The sequence below is a fragment of the Cebidichthys violaceus genome, unplaced genomic scaffold (assembly GCF_023349555.1).
Source record: "Cebidichthys violaceus isolate CVI_PGR_0920_01 unplaced genomic scaffold, fCebVio1.0.p SCAF_111, whole genome shotgun sequence".
Taxonomy (NCBI): Eukaryota; Metazoa; Chordata; class Actinopteri; order Perciformes; family Stichaeidae; genus Cebidichthys; species Cebidichthys violaceus.
The window spans coordinates 122205-144453 of record NW_027176276.1 but is presented as its reverse complement, the minus strand read 5'-3'; the positions used below and the strand labels follow the sequence as shown (position 1 = coordinate 144453).

The window sequence follows — 22249 nt, the reverse complement described above, 5'->3', positions numbered from 1 at the left end:
ACCATCATTGTCTTTGGCAGGGTGACCTTCTTCAGCTGCCTCAGGAAGTGCATCCTCTGCTCAGCCTTCTTTGTGATATAGCTGGTGTATAGCTCTCACTTGAGGTCCTGGGCCATAATGGAGCCCAAGAAGCTGAAGGACTCCACAGCGGCGACCAGGGAGTCACACAGGGTGATAGGGGCATTGATGCATTCTTCCAGAAATCCAAATTCATCTCCACTGTCTTTAGAGCGTTGAGCTCAAAGTAGTTTAGTCTGCACCAGGTCACCAGATGGTTGATCTCCCACCTGTAGGCGGCCTGACAATTTTTTATTTTTTTATTTTATGCAGCAGAGTTATTCACACTCCTTAACAGTATTTTGACGTTAATGCCTTGTAAGGCTAATAGACACCTGCCATTTCACAGTATAGAAGAACACCCACAAAGTTTGTTTTCATGCTAATTGAGCATGGTGAAATGCAAGTATGACACCGACTACATGATATATGGATTTTCTTACATTGAGGACAAAAGAGGACAAAAACCTCAGTGTATTTTGTGCAGTGAGGTTCTGGCACAAGATAGCATGAAGCCGTCAAAACTGAAGCGGCATTTGTTGATCAATCCACAGCGGATGAACTGAAACCTTTACCTCTGTCAAATGACACTATGAGGTGAATGAAGACATGTCGGATGACATCAAACAACCTACTACAGCTCAATATAAGGCAAGTGGTCATTTTGCATTACAAATGGAGGAATCTACAGACATCACAAACAAATCAGTTTTACTGGTTTACGTGAAACATGACCGTATGGGGGAGTAGCGATGGAGCTTTCGTCCTGTCTTTAGCGTGTTCTTTCAATCTGAGAGCATCGCTTATTGAGTCCTTGTTCAGATTTGGTACTGTCTTTAGTTTCGTCCAGTAGACTAATTGAGTTTTTATTTTCTAGTTAGTGTTGGTTTTCTAGAGGGGTCCGGGGAACGCTCACCTGGAAGAAAATGTTGTACATTTAAATGCATCAGTCTGGTGCGTTTTGAGACCAAAATCAAGAGGCTTTTTCAATGAAGAACTTTGTGGCGACGTCTCTTCTTTTAGCGTGGTGGAATGTAAGTGCATGAACTCAATTATTGTACTTGAGTACAATTTTGAGGTACTTGTACTTTCCCTGAGTACCTGCAGCATTCAAGTGACGAACACATCAATGCATTGTTGAGGTAGCTACAGTACCTAAAGTTTCCGAGACACACCTCAACCATAACCTGTCTCTCTAATTTTGATCAATCGATCCATCAAATTGAAGAAGAGACAAAAGCCTTGAAAAACTCTGCATCATTATGAAATGGCAGCACGCGGTATACTGCTGATGAACTTCTGCTCTCTGGGGAGCGAAAGGAGGAAGATGGATCCTGTAAGCGCAGCCTAAAGCAATCTTTGGTCTGGGCAACTGACTGACACGTTCGGCCCGGTTGACCTTTATACAGGTCGGCTCTTATAACCGTTAGCTACAGAGCATAGGAAGTGATATTTCAAAGTATTGATTTCTTTTATTTGATTCATTCAGTTTTGACGCATTTAACTTTTATTCTACTCAATAAGTTACTATTGATCTGACCTGTTACTGGCTGTTATTCCTGTAGCTGTCCAATCCCTAAATCTAGCATCCAATTTATTTGGTGTGAAGTCAGAATCATATGCACACCATTTAAGTCTTACCATGTCTCCCTCTAGTTTGTGTTCTCTTATAATGGATTTCCTTACTTCAAGAGTCCACTTCACCCATGAGGTTATCAGTCGTGTTTAAGTGACTTTGTAGGTTGTCAGCTAGGATTGCCTGTATGGGGGTGGAAGTTATTTTCTCTTCAGTGTTTTTCCATTGAGCCTTATATGATGGGTTGCACCAGCATATTACTGCTCTCATCTGCTGCTAAATAATACTCTCTAAGAGAAGGTAGGCCCCATCCTCCCTTTTCTTTAGGTAGTTGTACAGTTTTGAGATGGACTCTGGGTCTTTTACCTGTCCAAATATACCTAGATAGCATCTTGTCCCATTCATTAAATTGGTTTTGGTTAATCTCTATTGGTAGAGTTTGAAATAGATAAAGTAGTCTGGGCAGTATATTCATTTTAACGGATTCAATCCTCGCAGTGAAATTTAGGAAAGGAAATTAAGTTCAATTTTGCTATGTCTTCCTTCATTTTTCTTATTAGTGGATCGTAGTAATATTCTGCAAGCTTTGTAAGATCTTTTGGAATATTGATGCCCAGATATTTGAAGGATGTTGTTTGCCATGTAAAGGGGTATTTATTTTCAATTTCTCCTGGCGGGCTATATGAGAGTAACTGGGTTTTACCCACGTTAATCTTGTAACCTGATAGTTTACCATGCTGTTTAAATGACTGCATCAGTTTAGGTAAAGAGTACGTTGGTTGCCCAGGTAGATCAAAATGTCATCTGCGTAGCAGACCATCCCTTTAATAATGTTCTGTCCCTTTTAATAGTAATTCCTCTCATATTTTAATTTTGTCTGATGTATTGAGCTAGTGGCTCCAAATATAATGCGAAGAATTGTGGTGACCACGCACAACCCTGTCTTGTACCTCTTTCTAAATTGAAATTGTCATTCTATATATTATCCTTGCCTTCTTTCAGAATAGCTGAGATTATTGCTTCTTTCCAGCTGGGTGGTGTTTGCGCCTGTTTTAAAGCCCAGTTCAGTGTGGGAAGTATCACAGGGATCAGCTCATTATAGTATAACCAGTACAACCATCTGATCCCGGAGACTTGCTTAATTTTAACCTACTAATTGCAGATCTTAGTTCCTCTTCCGTTATATCTGCCGTCATCCTTCTATTTTGGTCTTCATTTAAAATGGGCAACTTTCGAGAATTTAGATAGCTAGCACTTTACATCTCCCCCTGGAACTTTAGAGAATTTAGATTTTTGTAAAACACTAATTTCCCCAAATGTATCTTGCGCTAAACTCAATTTGTGTTTTTTTTCTAATTCCTTCAGTTTGTTGTACAACTCATCAAGCATTTTATTTTAATAAGTGTAATCCCGTCTGTTAGGGAAAAGGTCTCTCTATGTGTCAATTAAACCAACTTCCTCAAAAAGTGTGTTGACTTTCTTATAGGCAAGGAAAGGCAAGTTTATTTGTACAGCACATTTCAACAAGGTCATTCAAAGTGCTTAACATAAAACCATTAAACGCATCAAAACATAATGTAAAAGAAAAGGAGATTTAAAAACAATTAAGAACATATATTATATATGGACTTCCTTTCATGGGTCTTCCTACTGGAGTAGTCTAACTTTGGCTGTAGGTGTGTTTAAGTCCCCCCCACATATCAAGAGGCCTTCTGTTTCTGTCATGATATTGGTGATTTTCTGGAGAGAAAAAAAACCCTACTAAAACACCAGCTAAAGAAAGAGGAATCAACAGAAGAACATCCAATAATTTCAGGGTTTACACAGTGGAGATAATGGCAGTGCTGGTTTTACTATGATGGGTGGAAATAACTCGACAGGAAAAGGTGTCAATTTGCTCCGACTCATCTTCAGCTCTGTAGCAAGTTTAAGGTCTTTTCATTCACACAGCCATCAAGATATATGGTAAATGGACTGGATTTGTGTCGAGCTGAATGACACTACATGTCATTCATTCACCCATTCATACACTGATGGCAAGGGCTACCATGCAAGGTGCCACCTTCCCATCAGGACTAACTAACATTCATACACTGTAGGCATCAAGGACACATAGACGTGGAGTGGGATCGAACCGCCGATCCTCTGATTCGACCGTGCTCTACCACAGTCGCCCCATATACTGCATGAAGTTCTCCAGTCAACCAGAAGAATAACTAATCAGGGAGGAATTCCTGCGGGTTCCAGCGCATGTAGGGGTGAGTGGGAATGATTTGGCAAAAAGGGCTTTAAAGAAAGGAAACACAGATATGCACATTAAAAGGAGTACTGAGCATGGGTGAGGGTACTGTTAGCTTTCTGATGGAACACAGGGATTTTATTTCATAGGATATGATGGAAATGGTAAACGGGTGATTGCCAGAGACTTGTAATGTGTAGGTCTAGAGCAGGGGTCGGCAACCTTTGGCACGCGTGCCACGGGTGGCACGCATAAACACTGGCACGCTGGCACCTCAGCGTTAATACGATCCTCACTTTATCTGTCCCGTTTTCAAAATAAAAGTATCTGCCTCTGTGTCTGTGAGCGTTTGACTGCCTGTATGTGTGACTGTGTCCTGCTTCTTTACGAGTCGGCACTAGGACCCGGAGGACACCACTGCGTGCATTTGATGTTGGAGTGTGGCCATTGGTCAGTTAGGTTGCAGGCGCGCGAATTTCAAATCAAAGTGAGTGACCAAGCGCGCAGTCCGCTGTCTTAGTACAGCGCTGCGGGTCTCTCTCTCTCTCTCTCTCTCTCTCTCTCTCTCTCTCTCTCTCTCTCTCTCTCTCTCTCTCTCTCTCCGCTCACTGATCGCTACAATAACAGCTGTTTCCTCCGCAGACATGCAGACTTTAACTGGACAACAGCTGCTAGTAAAGACAACAAGGTCAGCAACGCCTGTAATCAGTTGTCCGTGTTAAATTAACCTGGTAGTCGATTGTGGGTGTCTACGTCATCGTTTCCAAACGTATGCGTTTCCGTCCGTCCACACGAATACGCTACCCGGAGTTTCCAAAGTTATCCGGCTTCGGGATCGTTTCTAAACTCCTCCGTTTATGGTGCTCCAAAACGCCGGCGTAGTGTGGACGCTCAGTGTAACCGTAGCAAAACATATGCGTTTCCAAACGAAAACGGAGTAATGTGGACGTACTCTGAGTTAGTCAGATGCTCTTTTTGAAAGCTTGCCAAATAAAGAAACGATCAAGTCACGAATAAAGGACATTCCCATGTCAGCTAGAAGTCAGCAGGTGTTCTCACACATGAAACATGTGCTCAGCCCCACCCGCAGTCGGTTAACAACGGAGCACTCTGAGGCATGTTTGCATCTCAAAGTAACTAACTACAAGCCCCAGATCACAGAGCTCAGGGTCAAAGCAGGGCCAGGGATCACACTGACTGTCTGCTAGACATCTGATCATTTGATGTTGCCTCAGCAGACACTTAGTTTTAGTTTAAATGTGTAGCTGTTTGTTCATGTCTTTGAAATGTTGATGTGGCTATTTTGTTAAGAATACAGATATACTGTTATTGTTTTGAGATGTTCTTTATGGATAGAATAAAATTCCAGGTATATTGGAAATGTTTTTGTATTTTGTGTCATAATTTAACCTTGCGTTATTGTTGATAATGGCACACTAGATGAGAAGAAAATTTCAAACTGGCACTCCATGTCACAAAGGTTGCCGACCCCTGGTCTAGAGTGTAAAACATGGAGGATTAAATATTGTCTGATCTACTCTCCGGAGCAGGAGGTAGCGGTAATGCACCAATGAGCTGGATGACAACCGGCCGTAAAACCAGAAGAAGAAGAAGAAGAAGAAGAAGAAGAAGAAGAAGAAGTTGCACCGGAACCGGATGTTCCTCCATTAGCAACATGACGCCTAATGTTAGCAACAGCAGCGTCTCTTTGTTGCGTTGATAAAGTATCAGTTATCTCCATCAGTACTGATCCATCAGAGTCTCTGTATGTCTGGATCAACATGTCTGAATGGACTTTTAGCTGTTCACCTTTTTTTCTGGATGTTTTTCCTCTGACTCATCTCCCGGTAGCCTACAAAGCTATTGAAGTTAGCTTAGCATGCTAGCTGGAAACGGACCAGTGTCACATGTGAAAATGTCTAAAGTCCAAATGCTGAGATGTTTAGTCAACCAGCGACTAACTGCGGCTGCTGAAGAGATATTTGGTGTGTTTGAAAGAACGATAGCAGAGTACGAGGAGGAACTTTGTCGTTCAAAAGAGGAGAACGAGCGACAACGGAAACTACTGGACGCTGTTTTCAACCCTCAGCTTCGGTTACACAGAGCAGGTTGGTTCTCTTCACTCTTCCATCACTGTTCACACTGACATCAGTCCAATGTGGGTCAACTTTGAGGACCCCTGTCTCCTCCTGCGGTCAACGCAGCAGACACTTAAACGTTAGTGCACCTACAGTATATACTGAAATTCACAGTAAACTCATTCAAACGGCACAGGTCGGGAGCGAGCGAAGGACTTTGCAAAGTTAGCGGAAAGATTAACGTGATACATTATCCGGTTTTCAAAATAAGATGTCAATTAAGCGGGAAAGATTAATGTGAGACAACATCTGGTTTTGAAAATAAGACGTCAACTAAGCGTATATACAAAAAAGTGCATATGTGGAAATAAGATTGAATGAATTATATTCACATTCAGTATAAAACATGTTACCTATGTCTCGTGAGTTAAAGGGAAAATACAACTAAATTGTGTGTTAAGTGTTTTTATTCTTTGATTTGAGGGTTGCTGGAAAGATAATTAAATGAATAATATCTGACTGACTGTTAAAACATTTCTGACCACATCCAAGCAAAAATCAAACATCTTAACTTTACCAATTAAGATAATTGCCATACAGGTCTTACAGCCGGGAGAGTAAAAAACGTTCAAAATAATTTCTCATTGGTGTACAAAGGTAATCAACAGCGTCAAACAATGATAATAGTGATACTAGCGGTCAGAAAAAAAGAAGACTCCCTCTCTCACCCCCTCTCCTTCCATTCATTCAGTTTTTAGTTTGAATGAGGTCTGAATATGTTCTACAAAATGTGCAACATGTCTCCTCACATTATAGGAAAGTAGTGATATCAGTGGATTAGTTGTTAACATGAAATTACAGTTTTCTAAGGTGTGTATGTATTTAATTATTTTCCACAGACGTCCAGCAGCTGTTGGTGGTTAAAGAAGAGCAGCAGGAGTGGAGCTCCAGTTTGGACCAGGAGGACCCAGAGCCTCCACACATTAAAGAGGAACAGGAGGACCCAGAGCCTCCACACATTAAAGATGAACAGGAGGAACTCTGCACCAGTCAGGAGGGAGAGCAGCTTCAAGGTCTGGAGGAGGCTGATATCAAGTTCTCATTCACTCCTTTCACTGTGAAGAGTGAAGAAGATGATGAAGAGGAGGCTCAGCTTCATCAAAGACAAACTGAACAGATGGAAACAGAAGCTGGTGGAGAGGACTATGGAGGACCAGAACCAGACAAGAACTATGATCCAGATAGACATGCAGAACCAGATACTGATGAGAAGACTGGAGACTGTTCTGAACCTGAGACTGAACACAGTGATGATTGGAAGGAGACCAGAGAACCTCAGTCAGGTTTAAACTCTGCGAATAATGATGAAGTTCCTGTCAGTGATTCAAGATGTAGTGCTGGTGAGAAACTATTTAGATGCTCTGAGTGTGAGAAAACATTTGGCAAGAGTGGATATCTGAAGAAACACATGAAAATCCACACAGGAGAGAAACTTTTCAGCTGCTCAGTCTGTAAGAAATTTTTTACACAGAGTGGACATTTACAGAGGCACATTAGAATCCACACAGGAGAGAAACCTTTCAGCTGCTCAGTTTGCAAGAAATCTTTTGCACATAATCAAACTTTACAGGAACACATGAGAATCCACACAGGAGAGAAACCTTACAGCTGCTCAGTTTGCAAGAAATGTTTTTCACGTAAAAATGTTTTTCAGGAACACATGAGAATCCACACAGGAGAAAAACCTTACAGCTGCTCAGTTTGCAAAAAGTATTTTGCATGTAAACAAAATTTACGGAGACACATGAGAATCCACACAGGTGTGTTAGATTTACCTTTTGTTTACAAAAGGTAAATTTAACACACCTCATGACACATAACGCAGGGGAAGAACTATGGTGCTTTTTCCTATCTTTATTCATAAGCATGTTTTAATTTGAGAGATTTGCTTATTGGTTCCACGTTCAGATTTTGAATTGTTTCCCTCAAAACCCTGTCCTCACACACAATCAGCCCCCGCTTACAATTAGTGACACAATAAACCTTGATCGCTCTGAGAGATCCATGCTTTGTTTAAGGCGACGCCTCCTCTACGCAGGGAGCTTGGTACTGTCTTTAGTTTGATTTGTAAAAAACAATCAAGAAATATCTGGACTGGTTTTTCACTCAGGCGTGCTGGACAGGAAGAACAAGAAACAAGTGTTAACTGAAAGAAACATTTAAATATTGTAAGACTGTGTTGATCTGGAGGTAGAATTAGCCTTTGACATTTTTGTCTTTTCTTTTGACTTTTTGAGTAATCCATTTTTGTAACCTTTAATCTACTTTTCATTGTAAGAAACCAATTAAACTGGTTTATATTTTGTACACTCCAACCAAAGTCCAGTCTCGCTTATCTCTGAAGCTGCCCTCGTAGTCTCCTAAAGGTAAGAGAGCTCTCCCCCTGGAATATGCTGACAGTAGCTAATGATAAGCTACACATTTGAATAACACACCTGCTACAAGTTAAGGTTAAAATGGTGTTCAATCTTATGTGATTTACTAACTTGGTTGGCTCAGATTGTTGATGATGATCTGCTGGTTTAACACACCTGTTGTATGTAATTACAGGACTTAGACTTCAGCTGTTGTGTTTATAGTGAAGCAATAGGGGTCAGATTGCCATCTAAATTCAGGGTGATAGGGTCAGAGTCCTGAAGCTGTCCTTCACAACCGATCGAGGTTCCCGACACGTGGGGTTCCTCCTCCAGTGGCTGCCCTTTAAATAGTCCATCCTGGAGTACCTCCAGTTCTCCTCCACCTAATGCGCACACACACAAATCTGTTGATATCCGGCTGTCGAGGAGGTCGACTTCTTGGCCTTAAATAAGAACTACGACGGTGGCTAGTGTTTTAAGTTATCCTGGCTTCGCCCCCCTAAGCAGGCTAACACGGTTCTGCTTGTAGATTTTGGGGGGTACATTCGTAGGCCAGAGGTTACAGAACAAGCCGTCTTCCAGTAACTTACCCACACTGGGAGGGGGTATAGGTTACGCTATGAGTTCAGGAGGTCAGTGAAGGTTTCATGACCTATGAAGCTGTAGAATGTCAATCATTCTAGCTACCTATGGGGGTGGGTGACACAAGTGATGTATTCATTTTAGTCAGTGGGGGTCCTGGGCTTTGTTAATGAGCAAAACTGCAGATGGAAAGAAACGTTTTTTGTGGTGTTTTTTCCTTACAGAGAGAAGGGACTCAAAGAGTTTGTGTCCAGGGTGAGAGGTGTTGGCTACAATCTTTCTGGCTCGCCTCAGGGTCCTGGAGGCAAACAAGTCATGGAGGAACGGCAGATTGCAGCCAATCACTCTCTCGGCAGAGCAAATGATACGCTTCAGTCTGAACTTGTCCTTGGCAGTGGCTGCAGTGTAGCAGAAGGTGATGGAGGAAGTGAGGATGCACTCAATGATGGCCGTGTAGAAGTGCACCGTCATTGTCTTTGGCAGGGTGACCTTCTTCAGCTGCCTCAGGAAGTGCATCCTCTGCTCAGCCTTCTTTGTGATATAGCTGGTGTATAGCTCTCACTTGAGGTCCTGGGTCATAATGGAGTCCAAGAAGCTGAAGGACTCCACAGCGGCGACCAGGGAGTCACACAGGGTGATAGGGGCATTGCTGCATTCCTCCGGAAATCCAAATTCATCTCCACTGTCTTTAGAGCGTTGAGCTCAAAATAGTTTAGTCTGCACCAGGTCACCAGATGGTTGATCTCCCACCTGTAGGCGGCCTGACAATTTTTAATTTTTTTATTTTATGCAGCAGAGTTATTCACACTCCTTAACAGTATTTTGACGTTAATGCCTTGTAAGGCTAATAGACACCTGCCATTTCACAGTATAGGAGAACACCCACAAAGTTTGTTTTCATGCTAATTGAGCATGGTGAAATGCAAGTATGACACCGACTACATGATATATGGATTTTCTTACATTGAGGACAAAAGAGGACAAAAACCTCAGTGTATTTTGTGCAGCGATGTTCTGGCACAAGATAGCATGAAGCCGTCAAAACTGAAGCGGCATTTGTTGATCAATCCACAGCGGATGAACTGAAACCTTTACCTCTGTCAAATGACACTATGAGGTGAATGAAGACATGTCGGATGACATCAAACAGACCACAGCTCAATATAAGGTAAGTGGTCATTTTGCATTACAAATGGAGGAATCTACAGACATAACAAACAAATCAGTTTTACTGGTTTACGTGAAACATGTGGGACGAGGACTGACAGGAACAAGAGAGCTCCTGCTACTACGACTGCAGAGGACATGTTCAGCTCAGGTTCAAACTGCACCATCTTTTCATTAAATTCATTAGAGAAGTTGAAAATTTGGGTCGGGGCTTGTGGGGTAATGGTGGGTCCCGGAGCGTGACCAGTTGAGAACCACTGGTCTACAGACCTGTTGGCTGTGTTGACAAACTGCAGGGGGTCCAGGAGTGGTTCGATGAGGGTTTTGATGTGGGACATGTTGAAGAAATCATTCAAGTCCAGTTCAAAAGTTGCTGTGGCGTTGTGAGTTTAAATGAAGCATGCCAGCATACTGGTGAACGTACAGACACAGAGCCGATCTGAGCCGGTGAGTTGACCTAGAACAAATGAGAAAGAAGCATTTTATACAGGGTGCCAAAGCATTGTTTAGAGTGTATGTAAATACTAGGAAACAAAGGGAAAGGGAAGATTATGACGAGACATAATGTAATTACAAGTGGAAACAAAGGGCAGGAAGGGGGGCATTCACATTCAGACCTGCAGGAAGGACACACAGTTGGCATTTGGTCATTCATGGGGTCGACATGGTAGGGGGCCTGAAGTAGCACCTAGGCGTCATTTGGTTAGTATATACGGCCACAATGCGTATTCTTCATCAGACAGGACAAGGCGCTCAAAAGATTTCAGAACCAGGGCGACGGACCGAAAGTCATTAAGTCCTGTGGTCCTTTGTTTTTTGGGGTTGGGCATGATGGTGAAGGCCTTTAATTCGGCTGGTACATGGCATGTCTCCAGGTGTTAGAAATGTGTGTGAACACTGGAGACTGCTGATCAGCACAATGCTTGAGGTTTGGGGGAGAGAGAAGAGTCTGGACCGGCTGCTTTGCAGGGATTGGTGGTCGTGAAGCATGGGCCCCTGCTGAGCTGGGCGAGGGGGACCTGGTGGTCTGGAGCTGGTGGATGGGGTCAGGACTTTCCCATTGTCTTTCAAAGCGACAGTAGAACTTGTTCAGGTAGTTTGCCAGGCAAAAGTAATTTATGGAGTGGGGTGCTTTAGTCTTGTAGTTTATGATCTGTCTGAGACCTCTCCAGACAGAAGGAGAGTCACTTGCTGAGAGTTAAGCTGTGAACCAGGGTTTGTTGATGATATAACTCACCCTGTTGCATGATGGTACACAGCTGTCTTCACAGCCTCCGTGTACTCATTCAGACTATTGGTAGTTGTCCTGAAAACATCCCAGTCCTACAGAGCTTTAATTTCTGCCTGTATGCAGGAATTAGATGGACCAAGATGTGATCAAAGTGTCCCAGGGCAGCGCAAAGGGCGGCGTGATAGGCCTAACTTATTGTGGTGTAACAGAGGTTTAAAATGTTCTCCCGTATGGTTGAGCATTTAATAAGCTGTCTGTATTTAGGAAATTCACAGCTGAGGTTAACTTTGTTGAAGTTGCCAAGGATGATAACTAAAGAGTCCGGGTTGATCCGCTCCACGCACACTATCTGGTCACCCAGCGATTGCTGTGCCTCCTGCACGTTGGCCTGCGGTGGAATGTGAACACCGACCAGTGTGAATGACGCAAATCATGGGGGGGAGTAAAAAGTTTTCCAGATAATGATAAAAGATTCCGGTTCAGGAGAACAGAGCTGCAGAATCACTGTCACGTCGTTATTGCAGCCACTGTTGGTATAAAAACAGATTCCTCCACCCTTCGATTGATGAGAGCTCCGTGTCACAATCCGCTCTGAACAGCTGGAAGCCTGCCAGTTGGAGTGCAGAGTCCGGTATCATTCCACAGAGCCAAGATCTCTGTGAAGCACAAAACGGAAGATGAGGAAAAGTCTCTGTTTTTCCCCACCAGTAGCTAAAGTTCTTTCAGTTTGTTGGACAGTGGATGCACTTTGGAAAGAAGTATCTCCGATAACGGTGAGTGAAATCCGCGTTGACGGAGATGCACAGGCGCACAGGATTGTTTCCCTCTCCTGCAGTGTTTCAGTACATGTGTAAAGGCAAGCGCACTTTTGACCAGATTGTCGAATAATTCCACGGATGTTAAGAGAAAAATGGGAAATGAATCCGCAGGAGTGGTTTCCTGACGTTCATGAGCTCATCTCTGGTGAAAGAGTTCCTGGTTTCATAGCCAGAAACAGAATCAACAATAAAAACAAGGCAAAACAATGCGCACCAACACACCGAGGTAGCCATTTGCGGTACCATGTTATCTGGTGATATGTTGATGTTTATTTTATTTGATAATGTGATGTACTTTTTTAGGCTTTTATATTCTGTGTTGATTAGTTCGGAGTCTTTTAGAACTGCGACTATCTTCCCCTAGGCTACAATTTAACAACACCTAGTATAAATATAATGTAATAACATACTATTATTGTATGAATATATTATTGTAAAACACACATGTTGCTTTTGTTTACGTGTTGTTTGAGGACACATTTTTATAATTCAAATCCAAAATGATGTATATACAAATACAAAGAAAAAAATAGGTATATTTTTTGTAATTTTTTTTTATTTTTTATTATGTGTGTGACTTTGCTTTAACTTGAACATTTTAATGAAACACTGTCAACATTCATTTTGCAGATGTGTTGTGATCATTTTAGCCTCTTCTGTATTTTCAGATTGTGGTGTGGATCATGCACTGCAACATTTAACCTGATTCACGTTTTCTTTTTTACAGATTATTTATACGACTGCCCACTGACATGGTTTTAAAGTTATCGTCATCGAAAATTTTACTCTCCAAACATCTTAAAATGCACATATTTAGATCAAGGAAATCAAATATTTTCTGAAGGGGTTGGGACAAAACCCCTGACAGACCTAGAAAGCTTCATTTTTGGACCTCTCTATTTGTCTAAAAACCCTGTTTATGGCCATGGTTGGACCTGTGTTGGTAAATTGTTTTGAAGTTGGTGAAGTATTATTTTGATAAAATGCGCTATATGCACCAAGTCTGCCATGAAATCCACATCGAAGCTTCTAAAGGCTTTTATTTTGAAGGTTACCCACAAAGATGCAGCGGACCCGGAAGTTCATCAGAGAGCAATATGGCGCCGACTGTTTTGGTCGGAACACGATATTCTCTTTGTTGTTTTGTAAAGTATCAGTTAGCTCCATCAGTACTGATCCATCAGAGTCTCTGTATGTCTGGATCAACATGTCTGAATGGACTTTTAGCTGTTCACCTTTTTTTCTGGATGCTTTTCCTCTGACTCATCTCCCGGTAGCCTACAAAGCTATTGAAGTTAGCTTAGCATGCTAGCTGGAAACGGACCAGTGTCACATGTGAAAATGTCTAAAGTCCAAATGCTGAGATGTTTAGTCAACCAGCGACTAACTGCGGCTGCTGAAGAGATATTTGGTGTGTTTGAAAGAACGATAGCAGAGTACGAGGAGGAACTTTGTCGTTCAAAAGAGGAGAACGAGCGACAACGGAAACTACTGGACGCTGTTTTCAACCCTCAGCTTCGGTTACACAGAGCAGGTTGGTTCTCTCTCTCTGTTTAAATATATAACAGAATACCTTCACAACAAATGAATAGTTGAATATTTGTGTCCAGTCCTATAAGTGTGTGTGTGTGTGTGTGTGTGTGTGTGTGTGTGTGTGTGTGTGTGGGGGGGGGGCTTATTCCAGGTAAGGACCAATTTCAGGTAAGCCCCCCCCCCCATACTTAACCCATGTGATCAAACAAGATGTCCATCTGATTGAGTGTAAAACTAATCCACAAAGAATACAACTAAAACTTTAAAAGGGGAACAAAATGTACCGAGTGTCCTGTTCTCGACATGTTCTTGTCTAGTCGTGTTCTACTTGACCACCTAGACCGGCGGTCACTCATAGGTGGACCGCGGTTCGGGTCCGGGTCCGGACTCTGGACCCGTAAGCGTCAGATAATTGAGAATTATGAAATGTTGACGCAGTGCTTCTATTTTAACCGGCGCAGCTTTTCTAGCCTTTGACTTAAAAGCCTTTGCACTTCATCAGCGGTCCAGGAAACACACACGACCAATGTTGTAAATCGTATCGCGTGATGCTGCTCAGCCAATTTAAATGTGTTTTCCAATAAGCAGCGCGGCTGGAGTGAGATCTACACACACGGGAGAGACTGAATAGTCAGAAGTACGCGAGTCGGATATTTCACATGACGTTATTTCGCCACAGCCTTTAACCAAGATTCAACAGACTCTTTTGTGTTCACGCTTTTAAAAAGCGACAATGTGAACCGTCACTACGAGACAAAGCACACATCTTTTAGACAAATGTACCCGCTCAAATCCAAAATGAAGGCACAGAAAATAAACCGAAAAGCTCAATATGATCAGAATCCTAATTCATGTTATCACGGCCCAACAACAATAATGTAAACGGAGAGAACGGAGCTGAAACAAGTGATTTCAACAACCACAGATAAAGTCCCTCACACTTGGTATCTCAGATGTTCCTCGTTTAGCAGTCACTGTGACCTTCTGTAAGGGGCGATTGTATATTTTACTAAACGTCAAGATGACGTTTGCTTGTGCGGAAGGGGCGAGTTCAAGACATGTAACATAGCTTTATGCAAATGATTCTGTGCAAACGCACTTGTGTGCTATCTGCAGTATAAATATCAGAGACTCATAGACAGACCTGTGAGCAGCCTTGATGCATGACTTCTATGTGTTTCAAGAATAAATGTCCTGTGATAATCACTTTTACATCGGCTTCGAGTGAATTTCTCTAACAATGTCCTTCTTTGGAATTGTGTCGCCGGGTATCAATCCCAGGTACACAATCCGGGGCTCCCTGGGAATTTTGTAGCATAGAATATCCTCCAGAGTCTGAATAACGCTGTCCCAGAATGTTTGTATTTTTATACATGATCAGAAGATGTGTGAGTGATTGGCATTCTTCGGCCCACTCTGTCTCCTGCATGGCTGCTCTTTACCCAATTGTTTGTTTTATATGGGGTGTAATAAAAAAGCGGTTTATGGTCTTCCAACCAAATTCCCTCCATCTTTTAGAGCTAGTGGAAGTTTGTTGCGTTCTTCACGTGGAATGCCAATCACTCTTCCACAGTTTAATGTTCAATTCCAGTTCCCATTTCAATTGTTAGTCCTTTTTTATCTCCACCGTACAAATGTATTTTCTATCTCTTCCGGTCTAAACCTGGGAGTCTGAGAAGGCCAAATCAGAAGTTTTCTGTCTCCTTCCAATTTGTATTTTTCAATTCCAAATTTTCAGTGATTCTTCTAAGATGGAATTGTCTCCCTTTTGGTCTGTATATTCTTTTCCACCTAGCCTGGCCTGAGGTTGACCCAGATTGAGCCCAATGTGTTTCCATCTAGCTTGATACTCCGGGAGCACCAATAGACAATGTATCTCAATTGGGCAGCGTAATAGTATTCTCTGAGATTTGGCAGTGCTAGGCCTCCGTTTTCCTTGTCTTAAATTTTATCTTGGCCTTGCCTCTGTCCAGATAAACTGGGATATCTGTTTATGATGTAAACTGAGATTCTGGGATTCTGACTGGCAGTGAGAATCCCTAAAGTCCAATACTAATATTGACCATTTTGTTATATCTTTCTGTATCCTGTCATTTATTATATTGTAGTTTGTTTAATATATTTTGTTCAATTCCTGAGTGATTAGCCCTCCCAGGTATTTTATTGATTTTGCTTCCCACTTCAATTTATATTTCTGCCTGATTGCCTTGCTTGGTAAGTAGTTAAGAGAGAGTACCTGTGTTTTTGTGATGTTCAATTTATAGCCCAACATCCGACCGTAGTCGGCCATAATTGTCATAAGTTTGGGAATTGTTGAGTTGGGATTTTGGAGATAGGTAATAATGTCATCTGCAAAAAGTCCTATTATATGTTCCTCCTTTGCTATATTGATTCCTTTCAGCTCTTTGTTTTGTCTGATAGCCTGGGCCAGAGGCTCTATGAATATTGCAAACTGGGAGGGGCTAAGGCAGCCACCCTGGCGAGTGCCTCTAAACAGCTTAAAACGGCCTGTCAGATGGCCATTGATCTTTATTCTAGTGGTTGGGTCTCTATATAAAGATTGTATGCACTTAATGAATTGGTTATTAAAACCCAGCCTCTCTAGCACTCTGTACAGAAAAGGCCAGCTGACTCTATCAAACGCCTTTTCCGCATCGAGACTGACCAGAGCTGCACTTATATGTTGTTTATTAGCCTGTTCTATAATGTGACGGGTTCATCTGATGTTATCCTGTGTTTGTCGACCTTTTATAAACCCTGTCTGATCTTCATTTATTAAATCGGGCAGAAGGTGTTCAGTTCTGATTATAGATGTAAACAGTTTATGATCTACGTTCAATATAGAAATTGGACGATACGATTCAGTCTTCAAGTTATTCCATGGGTGAATTGCGATAGATCTGGGAGCGCGGTTTCACTCTGCGTCTAACTACTCCATCAGCAAACCGAAAGTCCCGTGAGAACAGTTTTAAGTTTCTTGAAATCAGCATCTCAAACAACCTGACACATCTCCATCCTGGTGAAGAAATGTCATTAACGGCAGTATTTCTTATGGAAAATTATAGTGGTGTAACAGATCACTGACGATCTGTGATGCATACGGATCCCACCCTCACGTTCGGCACGCATATGAACCGCGGTTAAATTACAAAAGTTTAATATTGACCATCACAGTGTTTTACTGACGATCGTTGTCCGCCAATATTCAGTCAAATATTCACCTTTTTTTCCTCTGGCTGTGAAACTCTTAAAATCATTCTTTACCCTCCACATTTAAAATGTTTCTTGGGTTTTGTTATGTAGCAAAGTGGGACTACAATCTGCATTTTGTAGTGCAACCCTATTGTACAATGACGATAAAAATAACCTTGTAACTTGAAACCTTGTATAACAAAACAACGGCAAAAGCGATCTATTTTGGTCAATAGGGCTAATCAGCAATTGGCATCCATGGCAATAATATGTGGTCGGGGCATCTCTAAAAGTTATCATTATTATATTTCATCCATCCAGTAGCTCACCCTGGGCAGCTCCTGAAAAGGATTGAGTTCAGTTCAGTTCCTCTTTAGGAGTTTGGTTCCAGAACCAGTGCTACGCGCGGAAGTGAGCCCAACTATATCTAGTTGGTACTGCTCCAACTCCTGCACCAGCTCCGGTTCCTTCCCCAACAGGGAGGTCCCTAGAGGTCCCCTAGAGCAATGCCAGGGGACGGCATGCCTATATCCCCGCCCTTTGTTGCCGCCCGGCTCACATTGCACCCGACCCCAATGTCTATACCTGCGAGTGGTGGTCCTACAGTGCAACGGCTCCATGAAGTTTTTTCGGGCTGTGCCCGGCCGATCCTGACCGGCAACCCCCCTGGCTCCAGAAGAGGGCCCCAGTTTCCTTTTTCCGGTCAAGGAAAGTTATATTTGCTACCAAGTTATGTGATCCGTTGCACCCATAACAAAGGGGTCAAATATGCTCTAACATCTTTGAGATAACCATCCATACCGTAACACCCAAGTCAAGGTACGAAAGAATAAACTAGCTAACTGGATATAGTTGACGATAATAAATATTTTAGTTAGCTATATTAGAAAGAAATCTCTGTAACATCTCTGTGTGTTTTCTGTTTTCCTGCAGACGTCCAGCAGCTGTTGGTGGTTAAAGAAGAGCAGCAGGAGTGGAGCTCCAGTCTGGACCAGAAGGACCCAGAGCCTCCACACATGAAAGAGGAACAGGAGGACCCAGAGCCCCCACACATTAAAGAGGAACAGGAGGAACTCTGGACCAGTCAGGAGGGAGAGCAGCTTCAAGGTCTAGAGGAGGCTGATATCAAGTTCTCATTCACTCCTGTCACTGTGAAGAGTGAAGAAGATGATGAAGAGGAGGCTCAGTCCTCACAATTTCATCAAAGACAAACTGAACAGATGGAAACAGATGCTGATGGAGAGGACTGTGGAGGACCAGAACCAGGCAGGAACTCTGATCCAGATACACATTTACAGCCACATGCTTACGACAAGACTGGAGACTCTTCTGGACCTGAGACTGAACACAGTGATGATTGGATGGAGACCAGAGAACCTCAGTCAGGTTTAAACTCTCTGAATAATGTTGAAGTCCCTGTCAGTGATTCAAGATGTAGTAGAAATGAGAAACCATTTAGCTGCTCTGTGTGTGGAAAAACATTTGGCTTCAGGGGAAATCTGAAGAGTCACATCAAATGTCACACAGGAGAAAAACCCTTCAGCTGCTCAGTCTGTGAGAAGTCTTATACACAGAGCAGGCATTTACAGAGACACATGAGAACTCACACAGGAGAGAAACCTTTCAGCTGCTCAGTGTGTGGTAGAGGTTTCATTGAAAGTGGAGATCTGAAGAGACACATAAGAACTCATACAGGAGAGAAACCTTTCAGCTGCTTAGTGTGTGGTAAAGGTTTCAGTAGTAGTGGAGATCTGAAAAGACACATGAGAATTCATACAGGAGAGAGACCTTTCAGCTGCACAGTGTGTGGCAAAGCTTGCATGATTAGTGGAGAGCTGAAGAGACACATGGTAACTCACACAGGAGAGAAACCTTTCAGCTGCTCAGTGTGTGATAAAGGTTTCATTGTAAGTCGAGAGCTGAAGAGACACATGAGAACTCACACGGGAGAAAAAACAGTCAGCTGCTCAGTGTGTGGTGAAGGTTTCAGTGAAAGTTTAGAGCTAAATAGACACAAGCTAACTCACATAGGAGAGAAACCATTTAGCTGCTCTGATTGTGGGAAAACATTTGGCAAGAGTGGAGCTCTGAAGAGACACATGATAACTCACACAGGAGAAAAACCTTTCAGCTGCCCAATGTGTGGTAAAGGTTTCATTGAAAGTGGACATCTGAAGAGACACGTGAAAATCCACACAGGAGAGAAACCTTTCAGCTGCTCTGTGTGTGAGAAAGGTTTCATTGACAGTGGAGATCTGAAGAAGCACATGCGAACTCACACGGGAGAAAAGCCTTACTGCTGCTCAGTTTGTGAGACATCGTTTACACATAATAAAAGTTTACAGTCACACATGATAATCCACACGGGAGAGAAACCTTTCAGTTGCTCAGTTTGTGATAAAAAATTTGTGCGCAAGGCAGATCTGAAGGTACACATGAAAACTCATACAGAAGAGAGCCCACTTTAGTAGTGCTGTTTTACACAAAAGCTACATTTCTCACAGAACCATTTAGTTCCACAATTTGTAGTAAGAAGTTTACAGGAAGAGCAACTATGACACATGTCAGTTGCAGTGTTTGTGTCACATTCACTGACTTTCCTCTGGCCTCTTGTTGGAAGAGAGGTTTCTCTCTGCATCATTTTCACGCTGGCGTACGCCTTTAAAGTGCCGAGTAGTCGGGAGTCTGCACACCATTTAAAAGGCATCTCAGTCGGTGCACATACTGGATGTCCCGCTCAATTCATGTGGAAAAAGTGGCGTGCATGCCCACCGCGAACACATGGCCGATACAAACACAAAAGACTATTTGGTAGGTTCCTAATTTCCGTCATGTTCAAACTGAATGTAGTTGTTGAGTGTAAAAGTAAGAAAGTTTAGGGATGAGTATCATTTTATCGATATTAGTACTCTTGTCCAAAACTGGTTATCCGTTGGGTTCCTTATTGATACTCTTATCAGTTCTTTTTGATTATATTGTGAGAAAAAAAGACAATTTATTACTAAAATAATCTGCGTTGCTTTATTTTTCTTATATACAGTCAGGGCCATAAGTATTTGTACTATGACACAATTTTTCTAATTTTGCTGTTTTACACAACTCCAATGGATTTGAAACTAATCAGTCAATATGTGGTTGAAGTGTAGACTTTTTCAGGCTCAAAAGTAATTGGACAATTGTCTGACAAACGGTTTCATGGCCAGTTGTGGCCTCTTCTGTCACTATTTCATGACAAATGATGCCGACAATAGGATTCAAAATGTTATATTTGCAGTTGGTAGTTGGTCCTTGGAACTCTTAGCATGCGGACCAAAAAGGTGTCAATGAGGAGTGAAGGAGGCCATTATTAGGTTAAACACATTGGTGTACTGTGGTGAAGAAAAACCCCTTCATAACATCTACTGAAGTCAAGAACACTCTGGAGGAGGAAGACGTTCAATTGTTAAAGTCTACAATCAAGAGAACCCTTCAAGAATCTAAATACAGAAGGTTTACAACAAGGTGAACACCACTGGTACCACTGAAGAACAGGAAGGCCTCATTAGACTTTAACAGAAAACATCTGAAACAGACTGACCAGTTTCAGAAAAAAGATTGTTTGGACAGATGAAACCAAGATGAACTTGTACCAGAATGATGGGAAGAGAAAAGTGTGGAGAAGGAAAGCAACGGCTCATGATCTGAAACAAACATCTGTTTAACATGATGGAGGCAGTGCTTTGGATGGGCATGTATGGCTGCCAATTGAACTGGGTCACTGGTGATGTCACAGCTGATAGAAGCAGCAGGATGAGCTCTGAGGTGTTTAGGACTAAACTATCTGCTCAGATTAAGACTAATGATACTAAACTGATTGGATGGCGCCTCACAGTGCAGATGGACAATGACCTAAAACGTGCTGTAAAAACAACCCAAGAGCTTCTTATGACAAAGGAATGGAATATTCTTCAATGGACAAGTCAGTCACCTGATCTCAACCCAAGTGAGCAGCTTTTCATTTACTGAAGATAAAACTGAAGCAGAAAGACCCACAAACAAGCCGCAGCTGAAGGAGGCTGCAGTAGAAGGTCTGTCAAAACATCTCAAGGAGGCAACTCAACATTTTTGGTGATGTTTATAGAGCCAGACTTCAGGCAATCATTGACAGCAAAGGATTTTCCTCCAAGTATTAAACATAATGATTATATTCACAATTATGTTAGTTTGTCCAATTACTTTTGAGCCTCTGAAAATGGGGATGACTGTATAAAAATGGCTGTAATTCCTAAACGGTCATTGTGATTTTTTTGTTTTAGACATTGAATTAAAGCTGAAAGTCTACACTTCAACCACATATTGACTGATTAGATTCAAATCCATTGGAGTTGTGTAAATAAGCAAAATTAGAAAAATTGTGTCACAGTCCAAATACTTATGGCCCTGACTGTAAAAGCAAATAGTCTTTCTTGAGCAGTAAAACAAAAAGTTCCAAAATCTTTAAAAAAATATTCGCAGGTAAACAGTTATCTCAGTGATTACCTTTCATTGATGATCCTGTTCTTCTGATCAAACTCCGTATGACATCACTACCGTATGACATCACTAATGTATGACATCACTAACGTATGACATCACTACCGTTATCTGACGGCTGCTCCACAAACCGATGTTCTGTTCTGCTTGTTGGTCACATGTGATAAACTTACTTGTGAGGGTTTTATTGTGTTTGAGACGACCAGAGTTCTACAATGTTTTCTTCTCTCTGATCACGATGTGAGTCTCACGCTGTACTGAGCCGGAGACAAAGACACAGAGACAGAGAGACAGAGAGAGGACGTTTGACACAAGGACGTCTCACTTCAGAACTAGGAAAGTACCGATAGCAGAACCGATAACTCCTCACGGATTGTGTTGTATACGTGTTGTAATATTTGATCAAATGCTAGCAGGGCACTTTAGCGCCCTGCTGCAGTGCTGGGATCCACCTCCCATCATGCTTCAACATCACTGATACCGTTATGTACATTTGTAACGTAGCATGCAAGTTAAGGCTGCTAAACTGCTTTTATTTCCTTTTTTGCACAGATGATAAATGAGTGATACATTAGAGTGTAGTTTGTTTATCTGGTAAGTTGATGTTTTGACAGATCTGATTTTATATGATAATGTCATGTACTTCTCAAGACTTTTATATTCTGTATATTGATCTGTTGGGAGTGAAAGTGAAAACTCTTCCCCCACACTGACCCTCAACTTCTTTCTTCCGTATGAAACTTAAAGGCAAACGAACCATCATCACATTTTGAATTTTGTTTGTCGTTTTCTCAGAGCTGTGAAAATGTAATCAAATATGAACTATATTGTTATAAATATTTTAACC

General features: G+C 42.0%; 1 protein-coding gene across 2 annotated transcripts; it reads left to right on the top strand.

The window, feature by feature from the left end:
• Positions 1–5559: 5559 nt before the first annotated feature.
• Positions 5560–22249, top strand: LOC137868455 (gastrula zinc finger protein XlCGF57.1-like). Of its 2 annotated transcripts, XM_068705243.1 has the most exons (3): positions 5560–5980; positions 6850–7774; positions 18332–22249. In XM_068705243.1, the coding sequence occupies exons 1-3, from the start codon at positions 5752–5754 to the stop codon at positions 19356–19358; spliced, it is 2181 nt and encodes a 726-aa protein (XP_068561344.1). In that variant the 5' UTR covers positions 5560–5751; the 3' UTR covers positions 19359–22249. The 2 variants fall into 2 exon arrangements, with proteins under 2 accessions (XP_068561344.1, XP_068561343.1); XM_068705242.1 differs by lacking the exons at positions 5560–5980; positions 6850–7774 and adding an exon at positions 13282–13699 and having other exon boundaries at positions 17824–22249.